At 38.1% G+C, this 15,700-nt stretch overlaps 1 protein-coding gene across 4 annotated transcripts in view; it reads right to left on the reverse strand.

Annotated features, from left to right (window-relative positions):
* Window positions 1-13,680, reverse strand: part of MDM1 (Mdm1 nuclear protein) — a 29,291-nt gene extending 15,611 nt beyond the window's left edge. The window contains exons 1-7 of one of the 4 annotated variants that reach the window (XM_033118525.1): window positions 13,334-13,523; window positions 12,170-12,284; window positions 8,441-8,811; window positions 7,223-7,357; window positions 2,676-2,843; window positions 1,408-1,511; window positions 1,227-1,326 (exon numbers count right to left, since the gene is read on the reverse strand). In XM_033118525.1, coding sequence (XP_032974416.1) covers window positions 1,227-1,326; window positions 1,408-1,511; window positions 2,676-2,843; window positions 7,223-7,357; window positions 8,441-8,811; window positions 12,170-12,284; window positions 13,334-13,351 — 1,011 coding nt within the window. In that variant the 5' untranslated portion in view covers window positions 13,352-13,523. Of the gene's footprint in view, window positions 1-1,226; window positions 1,327-1,407; window positions 1,512-2,675; window positions 2,844-7,222; window positions 7,358-8,440; window positions 8,812-9,001; window positions 9,288-12,169; window positions 12,285-13,333; window positions 13,524-13,572 lie in introns of those variants that run through there. The other 3 variants (XM_033118526.1, XM_033118527.1, XM_033118528.1) reach the window with 3 other exon arrangements.
* Window positions 13,681-15,700: the final 2,020 nt, after the last annotated feature.

The following is a 15,700-nucleotide window of genomic DNA, read 5'->3' on the forward strand; positions in this document are numbered from 1 at the left end:
CTGCCTTTGACCCCGGCTTTTCCTCATTCCCCATCAGACTCCTCAGACACAGAGCTTCTTGAGAAGGTCTGACATGGCAACAAACTGCACAGAAGTTTAGCTGACTCTATTCCTTTCTGCCATCATGGCTGCTTTCAGTGTTCATATTTATAACGTGACCTCACCAGCGTGAATATATGAATTTTGTCCCCAGTAATTAATACCTGGGACAGCTTCGAGTTTTGTCTCTTACTTTGCCTGTATTGCCTCTGAGCCATGCTCAAGTAAGGAAGTAGAGAATGCCAAGAGCAGCCATGGTGGCATGGTGGAAGGAATCAAGGAACCTTCTGAAACAACATTTGAAGCAAGGAGTCACCAGGACGTGGGTTTGGGATCTGCCAATGCAAGAGTCAGCAGCTCAAAGTGCTAACAACTTCCCCCAGAAACTGATTACACTTAATTTTAGCCATGGTTTTACATATGGAGCTAAATAAAAGATTCATTCCCCATACAAATTATCCCTCTCTTACAATGCTGGGGGAGGGGTGTTACTGATGTCTAATCTAAACTGTTTTAACTTAGCTAATTCACTCAGAAAAGGCCGAAAACTACCACGATGTGGTTTAAAAGATGTTAATTGTTAATTGTACAATAACCAAAAAAGCTCCACTGTTTATCCTTTGATTATAAGAAGTTAGCACTAACCAACTCAAGAATTACCCTTTAACCCCAACCTCTCTTTAGGATGCTCAGAATTTCCCCCAAATATCAGGATATCCCAACACTGGAACTCAAACCTCTATCAGCACTCCTTCCTTGTACTTAAGAGACTGTAATAGCACACGCTGACAGGGGGTACCACTGTTAGACAAACTAATCTTGAAAATTAATTAATATTCAGTTGTGAGGGTGGAGGTCTGGATGTTATAAAGTAATCAAGTCTATCATGCTACAATGCTATAAACTGACTTTATTAACACAATCAATATTGATTATAAAAACTTTTTAACTTTAAAGGCCTTATAATAATAATCTCTAAGGAGCTAGCTGGTAACAAAAAAAAAAAGGAAACACGCTGATAAATTATATCCTAATACATACAACTTTAAGTGTCTGATACTCTTAATGCTATTATTGTATTACACATCTTTAAATTGTAGTCTTTATTACTAAGTTAAACTCATTGTGAAATTAAACTGATATAGCCTCAAAGAAAATGTGGGCTTATTGAGCTTATATATACTCACCTGATTTGGTATGTTTTCCTTCACACGTGTCCAAGCCCCAGCTTTATATAAATACTGAGCTGGGCTCAGAAATTTTGCTCTATATTCAGAATTCACCTTCCTAACAGAAATGAAATGAAAGTAAATATTTCACCATGTTAATCATCTAAAAACTATGCTATTTATCTTATAAAATACATACCCAAGCCTTTGATGTCTCCACGGAATGAGCTTCTTTTTAGGCTGGTTTAACTCTTTTGATTCCATCTTTGCTTCTATTTTTAAAGGATCGTCTGTACTATTACACTAAAATGAAAATAATTTAAACTTTTTATGCTTAAAATATTTTATACATTAAAGTGAAAGCATAAATGTTATAAAGTATACTTTGATACTGTATTACAATTCTGTTTTTAGAAGCTTTAACAACTAAAGATAACATGGAAATCATAAGAAATCAACAAACAAGTTTTGAAACTAGTATATCTGGCTAGTTTTTTGAAGTATACCTGCTCAGGATATAGTTTCTTTTTGAAGTATACCTGCTCAGGATATAGTTTCATTTTCTAACAATAAAAATTTTAGATCCTTGGCTAGGAAAAAAAATTTTTTAATTAACAAATAAACAACTAAATAAATAAACTTCATGTTACTACCTATTGTATAGTGACCTTACATTTGAATTTGATATTCTAAATTTACATTTAATTGTGTTACAGTAATTAAATATAAGGTCCCAATGAATAAGTTACTACATTGATTTACTAAGTAACTCTTTTTTCTTTCCAAATATCACAGGTCCAAAAATATTTTATATAGTTGTAACATTTACTCTTAGTCATATAATTTCTATTTTTAGAACCCATAAAATATCACATATAACATTCCAGGAGATTAGAAAATAGGACTTATGTTTACCTATAATTTACAATAATTTTAACCTGATGCTGTAACTTAAATAGCTATAATTTCACACAGAAGCGGGTGTTTGTATATCCTGAGGTAAATCATGTGAATTATACTGGCTATAATTTGGGATGCTAAAACTTTGATTTAAAATACATGTGTGTATGTATATTTGTGTTTGATTTCCATTATTTAAAGTATGTGTTTCTGTCACTACTGTTACCCCTGGAGCTCACATTACTGTAAGACCACTCATAGGATATTAGATATAGCAGACATACCTGTTATATTTGCTAAGCATTCATCACACTGTATTTATATTTAGTTATCTACATCTCTGTCACCCCACTAGTCCAAGAGCTACTTAGGGCTTAGCACCGTTATCATTGCTTCTCAGCACCTATCCAGTGCCCAGCTCCTACTGAGTGCTCAATAAACCTTTGGCATTTAATGAACAAACAAACAAATTAATGAACTAGCTAAAAACCAAAGTCTCAAGTGGAGGTAAGTGAAAGATAAAATCTAAACTGAGGATTTTGTTTTGTTTAAAGAGTTGACGAATACCTTCTTTTCAGGAGATACTGTTTCAAAATGTCCGTTCTCTTTCAAATCATTTCTTAATTTTGGTTCTTTCACTGGAGATAAACCCTTGAAATTTCTTTTGTATTCAGTTTCATGGATGATTGAGTTACCTTTGAATTGTGGAACAAATTTGCTTTTATTGTGGAAAACCTTAAAACAAAAATTATCTTAGTTTAGTTTTTTTGTAGGTTAAACCTATATAACTTACCTTTTCAATCATTTAAAAAATATCACATATAAAGTTGAATCATAGGATACAAAAAAGGCAGAAGTACGTATGACTGTCTTTAATTTCACATGTCTAATTAACATCCACAGGGCAACAAAAGCAAAAATAAACAAATGGGATTGCATCAAACTAAAAAGCTTCTGTACAGCAAAGAAAACAAAAACAATCAACAGAGTGAAGAGACAACCTCTGGAATAGGAGAAAATATATGCAAACCATAGATCTCATCAGGGGTCAATACTCAAAATATATGAGGAACTCAAACAACTCAATAGCAGAAAATACCCCATTGAAAAATGGGCAGACATAAAAACAGCCATAGATCAAAAGAACAGAATATGGAGTCCAGGTATACGCTCACGCATATATGATCAATTAATTTACGACAAAGGAGCCAAGAATATACAATGGGGAGAGGACAGTCTCTGCAATAAACGGTGTTGGGAAGACTTTCAAAAGAATGAAACTGAGCCAGTCTTATACCATACACAAAAATCAACTCAAAATGGATTAAAAACTTGAATGTAAGACCTGAAACCATAAAATTCCTAGAAGAAAACATAAGGGGTAAGCTCCTTGACATCAGTTTTGGCAATGATTTTTTGGATTTGACAAGGCAACTAAAGCAAAAATAAACAAGTGGGACTACATCAAACTAAAAAGCTTCTGTACAGAAAGGAAACCATCAATAAAATGAAAACGCAACCTATGAAATGCAAGAAAATATTTGCAAATCATATATCCAATAAGGAATTTATATCCAAAATAATAAAGAACTCATACAAAAGAAAAAAAAGAAAAACAAAAATAAGCAGAGGAGGGGCGGCCAGTTAGCTCAGTTGGTTCGAGTGTGGTACTCTTAACAAGGTTGCCGGTTCGATTCTCCACATGGGCCACTGTGAGCTGCACCGTCCACAACTAGATTGAAATAACTACTTGACTTGGAGCTGATGGGTCCTGGAAAAACACACTTAAAATACATAAAAGTTTAAAAAAAAAGTTTAAAAAAAAATCTCATAGCGTTAAAAATTAATAAAATGTTAACTAAAATAAGGTTAAAAAAAATAAGCAGAAGAACTGGACAGACATTTTTCCAAAGACATACAAATGGCCAATGAATACACGAACAGGTAATCAACATCATTAATCATCAGGAAAATGTAAATCAAATCCACAATGGGATAATCACCTCACACCTGTTATAATTATCAAAAATACAAAAGATAAGTGTTGGCGAGGCTGTGGAGAAAAGGGAACCCCTGTACACTATTGGTGGGAATGTAAATTGGTGAACCACTATGGAAAATAGTATAAAGGTTCCTCAAAAAGTTAAAAACAGAACAACTATAGGATTCAGCAATCCCACTTCTGGATATAGTTCCAAAAGAAATGAAATCAGTATCTCAAAGTGATATCTGCACTCCCATGTTCATTGCAGCATTATTCATAATAGTTAAGATAGGGACTGAATCTAAGATGAATGGATAAAGAAAATATACTGCATGTTTATATATATATATGTGTATATATATATATATATATATATATATATATATATATATATATCATATGTTATAACTTATCTTTATGGTGCATATATGTTATAACATACAACTTATATATAATAGACTATTATTCAGCCTTATTAAAAAAGGAGAAAATTCTGTCATTTGCAACAACATGGATGAACCTGGAGAACATATGCTAAGTGAAATAAGCCAGGCACAGAAAGACAAATACTGCACGATTTCACTTATATGTGGAATCTAAAAAAGTCAAAGTCATAGAAGCAGGGTAGAATGGTGGTTGCCAGGGGCTTAGTGGGTGGGGGAAACGGGGAGATGTTGGTCAAAGGTACAAAATTTCAATGACACAGGATATGTAAGTTCTGGAAATCTAAAGAATAGCATGGTGACCATAGTTAATACTGTGTTGTATACTTGAAATTTGCTAAGCAGATAAATTTTAAGTGTTCTCACCACACAGACACACAAAAAGGTAACAATGTGAGGTGAAAGATGTGTTAATTAGCTTGATTGTGGTAATTATTTCACAATGTAGACATATATCAAAACATTACATTGTACACATAAACATCTAATTTTTGTTTGTCAATTATACCTCAGTAAAGCTGGAAAAAAAATCCAAAGATCAACTTTCTATACTCATTAATTACCATTATGTTTTGAATAACAGTTAACTGTAGTCAACTGATGCTTAAGGCAAAGGAAATAATGAACCATTATCTTTTCTCCCCACAGTTCCCTCCCCCTCCCAGTTTGGTAATGGGATAAGTAGAATAGGCATACTTTAATAATATGAACATAGACATTAGCTCTACAAGGCAACTCTGCTGTCAGCTCTACAGGTTTTTTCCTTCCTTGATATGATTTTTTCTTCTTTGTGCAACAATAGAAAATTCTTTACATTTGGAATATCTGGTATGTTCAGTTTTTGTTTTTTGCTTACTTTTAGCTTAAGGCAAGGTAAAAATCAGGTAATTATGTTTCTATTTTTAAATGTTTCCTTTTATCCTTAATATTTTATAATATGGTTTTCCTTTTAATGTATATTACTACCGATTACAAGGAAAGCAAATGGAAAACATGGGGCTCAAATAAGGTACATTATTGCTTTATAACTCTGAATAGTACATCTTCATAGAGACAAAATCCAAGCAATATATCTTAAGTACAGTATAACCTCAAGGACTTTTCTGCCAAAAATTGCTCCAACTCCTTTACATATTAATATAAGACATCCTTTCAGAAAACAGGTGTCTGGTAAAATAGAAGTAAACAGCTCCTTTAGAAGGTCCCCCTCAACAAGCATTCAAAATTTCTGTCACAGAGCTCTTCAATCCACAGACCCTGAAACTGATATGCTTTGAACTAACAAAGAGCATTTGCTTCCCCAAAAATTATTTGAAACCTTCACTAATGAAAGCAATAAAACTACCTGTGAAGGTATTGCTCGTGATTTATTTCATATTATACTTCTGATCCTATGAAAAGAACATTTCTATACAATACTTTCACTGAAATATGTAAAAGTTGTCAATGGGGCTTTAATTTGAATCTATCTTAAAGGTGAAATACTCTATGAAAACTGCACAATTCACAATTTTCAGGTCATAATTTTGTAGGCACACTTACTATCCAAGAATACTTGTAATCCAGCAAAAGAAGTACTGATCCTATTTACTAGGTTCTAAAGGGTACATATCACTTCACATTATTTTGTATGTTCTTAAAATGTTATATAAATGTCAGTTTTTAAACACCTGAGTAACAAACCCATAGCCTCCATAATTCATAGGATCACCGGCATTACTATCTCAGTATAAGATAACCAATATTCTTACCTTGTTGAATCTAATTACCCTCTCTGTCCTCATGGGTATATAGTGAATGTTAAGATACAGGAGAAAATGAACGTGAGGGTATATGAAGGTACATGTATTCGTGGGGGGGGGTGGTGTGTGTGTGTGTGTGTGTTGTGTGCGCGCGCGCGCGCGCGTGCGCACGCTTATTAAAAAAAACACAAAGACCAGGAGAAACAAAAGTCTAATCTATCATGAACCTCTGAGGATATTTTAAATGGAAGTGTTTCCTACCTAGGCCTAGGAGTATGTTTAATATAAATGAGAGTTAAGACCTTAAGAAATGTCTAAAGGACGATAGTAGTAAAACAACAGAGTATTTATTAGTAGTGGTAGTCCAATACTAAAATTGTGCAAGGATAAAATGAAATCTAATACCACCTTTAATTATTATAACTTTTGAATTTTATACACACAGTTAAACTGTCAATTCCTATTACGATTCATTTAATACAAGGACAAAATTATATATCTTCTATTATTTGCAACATATTTTGTACTTATTAAAATAAATATCCAAAGCACTTATGCCTTTCTTAGAAGACAGAACACATGTAATATATTAGTCAACTAAACACATTTTAAAATAAAACCAATTTATTAAGTTTTCAATAAAAAAAAACTCACAGTATGCAAAAACTTACCTGTTCCCAAGTTTTCATTACCCTGTCTCATATTTAATATGTGTGATGAATCTGGCAAAAATGATCATCATTTTTTAGCCTAGGACAATACAACATTACTACTATAAATCACCAGTAATAAGATGATTTTCGCAAGACTCTCATTTTCACTTTTCTAGAACCTACCTCTAGGCCTACTTCAGTATCTAATTTCTTTCAGCAATTATTTCTATGTAAATCTGCATGACTAGATTAGATGGTGATATTCAGAAATGTCTTACATCCATTAAACTACCTGATTGGCTGCAAAAACTGGAGCAGTTTCTTTAGGGGTTTTCCAAACAAACTGTCTTTGATATTCAGAATTTCTCAAGACATTATGTGAAGGAACAACAGTCAATCCAGCTTTCTTCTGCAGAAGTCTATCCAACTATTAAGGAAAAAAAAAAAAAACCCACTCAAAGTCATTAAAAATTTCTATTCAAACATTTCTTTTTTAGTACAGTAAAGAAACAACATGAAATTCACCCTCTTTACAAATGTGTAAGTGTACAGTACAGTATTATTAACTATAAGCACATTGTTGTACAACTAACGTTTTTCAATTGATAAATAATCTCCCCTTTAAATTGTCAAATTATTTAAAAATTCCTTTCTTAATACTGTCAAGGCATTCATATGCATCCCAGAAAAAGATTAACATCTCTCAGTTCCTTCCTAGCAATTATTCATAATTAAATCTATTACCAAAAAACAACAGCACCTTGCCTCATCCACACATTGCATCTGGGACACCCCTTCCCTGCCCACCAGACTTACACTTCACCTTCTGTGCTTCCCCTATGTCCCCTGGTTTTCCCAGTAAGCCATGGGTTCTTCTCCAGCACTTCTAAATGCCGCTCTGTGGTTCCAGTCAGCGGTGAACATGAAATGGGGAAGAAGCACCGTGGAATGGAGAAAAATGTGGGAGGCAGTGAGATGTGTGCACGGGTCCCTGCAGCCTCTGCTTATGTGCTCACAGGGACCTTCTGCAGGCCAGCTGTGACATAAGAGCAGAACCGCAAGATCTTTGAGATCCAGCCAAAACTCTCCTTTCTTTTGCATTTTATCAATTGAGATTCTGTTTTTTTTCTTGCTCGTATACAATAAGAAATTGAAAAGAGCCTAGGTAGAAGTCAGCTCACCATCCCTGCCAGAGGTAACTGCGTACTCCCCTTCTCTGTCTCAACTTGATCTCTCCCTTAGGACTCAGGTGCTGATATATGACGAATAAAATCCAGAAGCAAGCTGTCCACCCAATGAAGGGATACTTTAGTATAACTAGTATAAAGTGACCATTAAGACTAGAACTAACTCACAATAACTAAAGTCAATAGCCTCTTATTAACTATTCTATAGGCATTAGACAAGAAAACAACGGAAAATTTTTAAGCACAGAATGTAGTATTACTGAAATGATGAATTCCACAAAGAAGTCTATGCTTACATAAGGAAATACAGTGAATATACTTACCCTGTTATCTACGTTTTCTGAGAGAAGCTTGGTAGAATGTTCCAGTTCGCCATTTTCATTAACTGGTATATGGTTTGCTATTACATCCTTATTATTTTCCACAATATCTGAAGCCCCTTCAGCTCTGGAGTCTGCAGAGTTAGATCTGGTTCTCTTGGGAACCCTGGTGGCTTCTAGTGCAAGAACTCTTTCTTGGTTAACATCTGTTTGTTCTGCCTCTTGTGATTCTGGTGTTTCTGGGGCTTTGGGTTCTGGTGATATAACCACATCATTCTCTGAGATAGCTCCATTCCACTCAAGAGATTTTGAAATCTGTGGATCATGGTAAGGGACTCTTCTTTTTGAAATAAAACTTGGCTCTTTCGTGATTCCTACAAAACATAATATACAAAAGCAGCATCTACCAGAGCATAAAGTTACATAGACAGCTTTTAATAACACCTAGGAGAGGAGAAATGGAATTTAAAATTCAGTTGAGGTATACACACACAATATCCTTCAAGTAACAGGATAAAAAAAATAAGTAGTTTTTCAACATAAAATCTTTAATTTTGCTTTAAAGAAATATTAAAAGTTTGACATTGAAATTTTTTTTTAATTGGGGTCACAATGTTCAAGTTATCGTCACACAAGTCCCTAAAACAGCAACGTGATGGGCCTGGCAAGCCAGTGGTACATGCTGCCTCCGTTTCTAATTACTTTCCTGTGCTACTTAAAAGAACAATGAACCCTGGTACTGTCAAAATTTGGAACTTTTCACAAAGCTTCTCTTATGCAGAGCAGACCAAGATGAGAAGGGGTGAGATGTCCTTATTCTGGATCTTGGTTCTACATTTGCCTTGATTTCCTGAGCATTAAAGAGAATGAACCCTTTTAACAAGAGCTAAGATACTATTTCTCTATATTTCTGTCTGGCAAGCAAATGTCCAAAAAACTTAACCTTCTACCCAGGTAAAAGGAGCACTGAGGAATGACAGCCACTAAGCTACTGCCCCAGTTTGGGGACATTCTTTAAATAGAGAGAAGACTGTGCAGAGTGGGAAAGAAAGATTAAGACTGGAAGGGAAGAGAAGGAGAGGGAAGGTGGACAGAAAATCGGGCGTGAGGTAAAACTCAGCTCTTCAGCCCCTGTGATGGATGTTTCAGCCATTGAATGCAAAGTCCCCACCCTTACAAGGCTTTGCTAGCCCAGTGGTCTTCAAACTGGGTGGATATATGTCTGGAGGCATAAAGACATTGGGGGTGGGAGGTGGTAAACAGAAATGGGCAGCTTAAGGGAATCATTTTCCAGATCCTAACTTCCATATGTGCTACCCCCTGACACTGATCTGCCTGCAAGCTGCATCTGCCATCTGTAGTTTTATTTCCCACCACCCCTTTCATTATCACCCCTATCCCACTTCACAAAAGAAAGACACACCTCTTGACCAGCCCCAGGAATAAAAAAAGAATAATAATAATCTCGTAGGTGGGGAGGAGAAAAAAAGGGACAATTCGTGAAAGCATAACTCCTGAGGGAGCACATTTGACAGCAAAGCAAAGAAGGCAGAAATTAGAAATAACAAAGGAACAGCACCTTATTTCATCCAGCTCCACACCTTTTCCATCTGCCTATCTTAGAATTAAAATTCAGGTATAAGAGTGTCATCATGTGAAATGCATATATGCATATTAACACACTAATTTGGATTGAAAACTTAAACATTTTTTCTCCCAGAAAATAATTTTGATTAGTTTCACCAAAGGAGGGCTGACTTTATCAATTAGTGTATCTATGATGAACATTTACCATAAACTAAATAAGCAAAACTGGCAGCTCCAAAGTTTTAACAAACTATATGTAAAATACATATATCATATTCAATATACCAGAAATCACATCCTTAGAAACTATTTTTTACACTTATGATTTAAAACATTAAATATCAACTTACAAATGTGAAGGGATACAAAGATTTTCTAAATTCTTTCAGGGGGTATAAAAACTAGCATTTGAAGACCACTGCCCTGGACTTCTCTCTGCTTTTAACACAGAGAGAGGCTTCTGGTAAAAGAGCAAAATGAAAGGGGAGGATTCTCAAGTGACCTGCCCTTGTCTCCCAGTACCTGCAAAAAGACACTGTGAGGGAAACTACACTCTTAGAAGTCAGGCCAGCCCTAGGTAGTAACACTGCTGCTGCTCCGGGCTGACCGCCCCCCTCCCATTCTGAACATCCTAGAGTCCTCACTCAGGCCCTCCCCCTTACCTAGTATTCTCCGTGAACATGCCTCCCCTAGACAATTCCTCCTTTTGTAAGGTTCCATTCTCCAAAGTGGCTTTGCTCCCAGGGTCTCATTTAATCACTCTTCTACCCTCAAATAGAGCTGATCTAAACTGAAATGTCATGGAGGCAACTATCTAGTTAGCCAATTTCCTAGCGTCATAATCCCCGTCTCTAGGCCCTCGGTGGGGTATCTACAGGTTAAGAGAGCTTTATTTTAGATTCTTAATCGAATGGAGTCTCAAAGGTGTGGGATTTCCGGCCATTTGGAGAAGATTATGAGCACCACCCTGACCACGAGGCAGAGACACCCAGGCTTTTTGAAGTCAGGCTCTGGGCAAAGGATCCTGATGCTTCAGAGGAGCCCTGAAAGAGCCACCCCTCTAGCCCACTCTTTCCTTTATTCGCCAAACACTCTCATTTTACTAATTTCCCAGGCATGGCAGCCCACTCATAAGCCTTTTCTTTTCCTGGCTTCAAGCATCTAACATTTGAGAACTTACATACCACACATCAGACACTCTCACACACGTCACATATGAGGCACCCAGCATTCAGTATGTATGCACCTGGCCCTTAACAGGCATCATCTCATTTAATCACCCCCAGCAATCACGTGCAATGGGCTTCCTAAGGCCCACGAGGTAAAATAGGCCCAATTTGCCCAAGGTCACACAGCTAATGTGGATTCAAATTCAGGATTATTCATTCAGTCGAAAATTAGTTTTAATAAGCACCAGAGTATGTCAAGGCCCGATGTCAGGTACTGGGTGGGAACAAGGTGGTAAAGACAGACAGCCCTGTTCACAGAGATCTTCCACTCTAGTGGGAGAATTAAGCAACAGATAGAATAAAGTCAGTCTGTCTCTTTTCCCCTCTACCATGTCTGGGAAACCTTGGCCCAGGCTCTGATTTCCCTGGGATACAGGGAGGAAACATGTATGATGCCAAGAATGCAGCCTCTGAACTCCTAGGGTTTGAACAACACAGACTTGATTTCAAATCATGTTTCTGTCATTTACTAGCTGTGAACCTTGGGCAACCTACTTTAAGCTTCCATTCCTCAGCACCTTGGCAGTACTCTTCCCTAGGCTTGTCTACTCTCCGCTTCCATGTCTCAGCTCAAATATCCAATCTAAAGCACATTTCCTCCAATCTATTCCTCCCCCAAGTTATCTATCCTGCTACAATTTTATATAACAACCTGAAATCCCCTAGTTTATTTATCGAGTTACTTGTTCACTGCTCTTCTCTACAGTTAACGGTCCTTGTCTGGTTCAAGGCTATATCCCTAGAAGCTGGGAATAGTCACCTGGCCTATAGTAAACCCTCAATAGATATTTGTCAAATAAATAAATAAGTCAACCACGCCAATGGAACAATACAATATCACAAGTTTTTTTATCATTTTGTAAACTTACCCCAAGATTTATTCAAGTTATAAGGACTATTAGTTTGTCCAACTTACCTAATTGATCTGATCTAAGTCCAGCCCATGGGTACCTTCGCCCCACTGAGGAATTACAGGACTCTGACAAATAGGACTTTTTCCACAGAAAGTTCCTCTGGTATTCACTCAGCCCCTGTAATGTAAAGTACAATTTGAGAACAGTGCAATGAATGAACGTTGCTTTAAAGCAGACATCAGTAACAATAATTTCTGAACCCCTAAAAGGGTTGCAAGACTTGATTGATAATTAAACAAAGAAGAGTTCCTTCATAATAGTTAATATTTACCCAGCCCTGTGCTAAGCAGTTCACCCGTTATATCCTTTAATCCTCACAACCACTTGAGGCAGATGCTTGCAGGAATCTGAGACTCAGAGCGTCTACCCTTCCACTAGTTGTCTGATTCTAAAACCTGGGCTCTTGTCTAATAACGGTGACAATCTAAATCCTCATCACTATAATTACCCTAATTAAGTTCACTGAATACCACATATTATGTATTATCCTAGGTACTTACTTAGTCAAACGTTTTTGTTGAATTAGATTAAGTACGTTAGAAGACAAATCCTCCTCCCATTCTAGATACAAACCCTTAAGATAAAAGGTTAAGAGTCAGGGCTCGTGGAAAGCTGTGGTCAACTATTACGTTGAAGAGTACTTGATCCTGCCAGCTACCACCTACCTGGAACTTTTAACGAACCCTAAACAAATGCACAACTATGAATAATACGTATTTCCTATACCTTGTCTTTATCTTGTTATGGTCCCATTTCTCAAGCCTTTAATAGACAGACGCACTGTAAAGGTTGAAAGGGAGGGTGGGGGGACAGGGGTTAAATGCCAAACTGTGAGATGGGCCACGAGTGTCCCAATCTGAAGCAGTCTTAGTTCCCAATGTAAAGAGCCCTCTCTCCATCTCTACTTCTCTGAGCCTCCCAAAATAAACCTGTCTCAACACCATTTAATTCTTCCACACGGTAACTCGGAAGTGAGTGTGAGCGGAGAGGGAGCTAGGTAAGAAGGCACAACCATCCTCCAGAACCGTGGCAGGTAGGCTCGGGGGCTGACAGGCTCTGCGGGGCCGAGGGGCGCGGTGCAGAAAGCCAGCGAGGCCCCCGCGGCCCGCACCCGCCCCGCCATGGCTCCCCCCATCAGCCTTCGGGCCCGGGGACCCCGGCCTCACCTTGAAGCGCACCGGCATGTCGCCCGGCGCTGGAGCCCCCGCCACTCCGACAGTTAACGGGACAAAAAGCCCCGAGGGGGCGGGGCAACAACAGTCTGTTCCCTAGCAAAACCCTTGGCCTGGCGTCCCCGACTACGCGCCGGCGTATTCCGCGCTTCCCTCCTTGAGCCCTGTCGCTCTGCCTTTCCCCGCCCATTCTAAAGCCTAAGAACCAATAGGAAATTCTTAAAACGGCTTGCCCTCATTAAGATTTGACCAATCAATGCTCGAAGTGAGGACGCCCGCCTCCTGTGCGAAATCCCAGGATTACTAGAGATGGCGGGCGGAAGGCCGGCCAATGAGGCTCCCGGAACCGAGGTGGGCGGGGCCCCGCGGGAGCTTCGTCCTGAGGAGAGGGCCCAGGCTGCTGGTGTCGCCGGCTCCCGTGCGACAATGGGTCTCCTTACTGGTGGGATCCGTGTGTCGCCGGGCTCGCTGGGCCAAGGTTCTTGACGTCATAAAACATGAAGGAGTGTTCTTAATTCCAAAATACATGATGGAACCGAATGTTTGTTTTTATGAAGTGAAAATATTTAGGTCTATTCTCCTGAGTATCGGTTCCTACAACCGACAGCCATGTTACACTACTTACTGTCACATCGAAAGGGATAGACCAAAAATAAATATAGCTTAGGCAGGGCAAAAAATATAATATATTGACTCTTGAAAGACAAAATGCTACCATATTACACTACTTACTGTCATATTACACTACTTACTGTCACATCGAAAGGGATAGACCAAAAATAAATATAGCTTAGGCAGGGAAAAAAAAAAAAAAATATTGACTCTTGAAAGACAAAATGCTGGCTTCCAGTGATGTTTTTGTCTTCCACACCCTCCCCCAAAAGTACGTACATATAACTCTTAGATTAAAAACATGAAGGGTGCTTGTGAGTCTCAACTTGCAAAGCTTCAGCCTTCTCTCCACGCTTTTTTAAAAAAAAATTCCATCTGATTGTAATACTGTTGCTATTAATTACTTCTAATTGTCCAGACAGTTCTCTAATATACTTGAGAATGAACATATATTTATTCAATAACAGTATAACGTATCGTGCTAAATTTCCAAATGATAGGTATAAATGATAAGGGCTGTCAGAATTGGAGGAGGGAGTCCCTGAGGGCAGAAATGATTAGAAAAAGCCTCAGGAAGAAATATTCAGACTCAGCCTTGAACATTAGAAGGACTGAAGTAAGTTAAGAGGAAAATGGGACGATCAAAAAAGGCAGATGTCTGAATGGAACGCTGCCAAACTTCTTCCAGGAACAACAAATGCAGTGCCTTTTACTTTCGTCATTTGTTGACTGAAGAAAAGTACACCCTCTTTGAAACTTTCAAATATTAATACCAATCCTTGATGCTCTCCTTTAAGCATGTTCTGCAAAGGCTTGTCTTCCTGAATTCTAATTGATGTCTCTGCTCTATCATCACTGAGATACTTAAAAATTCACTTGAAGGAACCACCTGGTATCTGAAACAAAGAGAATACTAAATCAGTCCCAGTGCTATGCATCCAGGGGGCCCTTGAAAAATGTTAATTGGTGATGACAGCGTCTCTCTCGTGTAAATTAAGAATGGTACACACAGTGGAACATGAAACAAAAGTCTTCTGCAGGAAGTCAGCCCAGATCTTACAGGGTAGGAAAGACACAGCTCTGTTTGAACACAGCTTTGTGACCACATGATGCTATGGTGAAATCAGTAAAAGCAAGCATGTGGAATGTAGCCTATCTGCTAAACAAGGGCAATGAGAACTGCAGTAGAGCTCTGCTGGACGGGGAATGAATGACAAGAAAAACCAAACAGCAGATGGTAAAAATGACTTAGTCACAATCTGAATTTGCCGAGATGTGTTAGTAGGAAGAAGAATATTTTACTTTGTTATTTTACACTAAAGCCTACTCTAGTTTATGAGGAAAAGATGTGATCATGAAAAAAGGGACAACCCTCGCAAATGAGAGTTTGTAGCCTGTGTTTTACCAGCTCTTACACTCTCTGATACTGCTATAGGAAACAGACCCAGGACCTGCAAAGTTCCAGCCAGGTGTTTGGGGAATCCCGAGGAGGTGTCTCACATGTGCTTATAGCTACCACATAGGGTATGCCCAGCAGCACTGCCAATAGCTGTGCTAGTCCAATAGCCATGCGTCTGTAGGTATCACTCTGGCTGCTGGCCACCACAGCCACATTTGCTAGGTACTAAGTCTCCAAGGGGCACAGCATGAAGCCTCCTCAGACAGCCCAACCCTGTTGGTGATCTGTGGCAAAGGACCTCTCTCCCCTTTTTCTGTGTTACCCTTCATTAAGCGAGTACCAAAATACCA

Source organism: Rhinolophus ferrumequinum, chromosome 10 (assembly GCF_004115265.2).
Source record: "Rhinolophus ferrumequinum isolate MPI-CBG mRhiFer1 chromosome 10, mRhiFer1_v1.p, whole genome shotgun sequence".
NCBI classification, from domain to species: Eukaryota; Metazoa; Chordata; class Mammalia; order Chiroptera; family Rhinolophidae; genus Rhinolophus; species Rhinolophus ferrumequinum.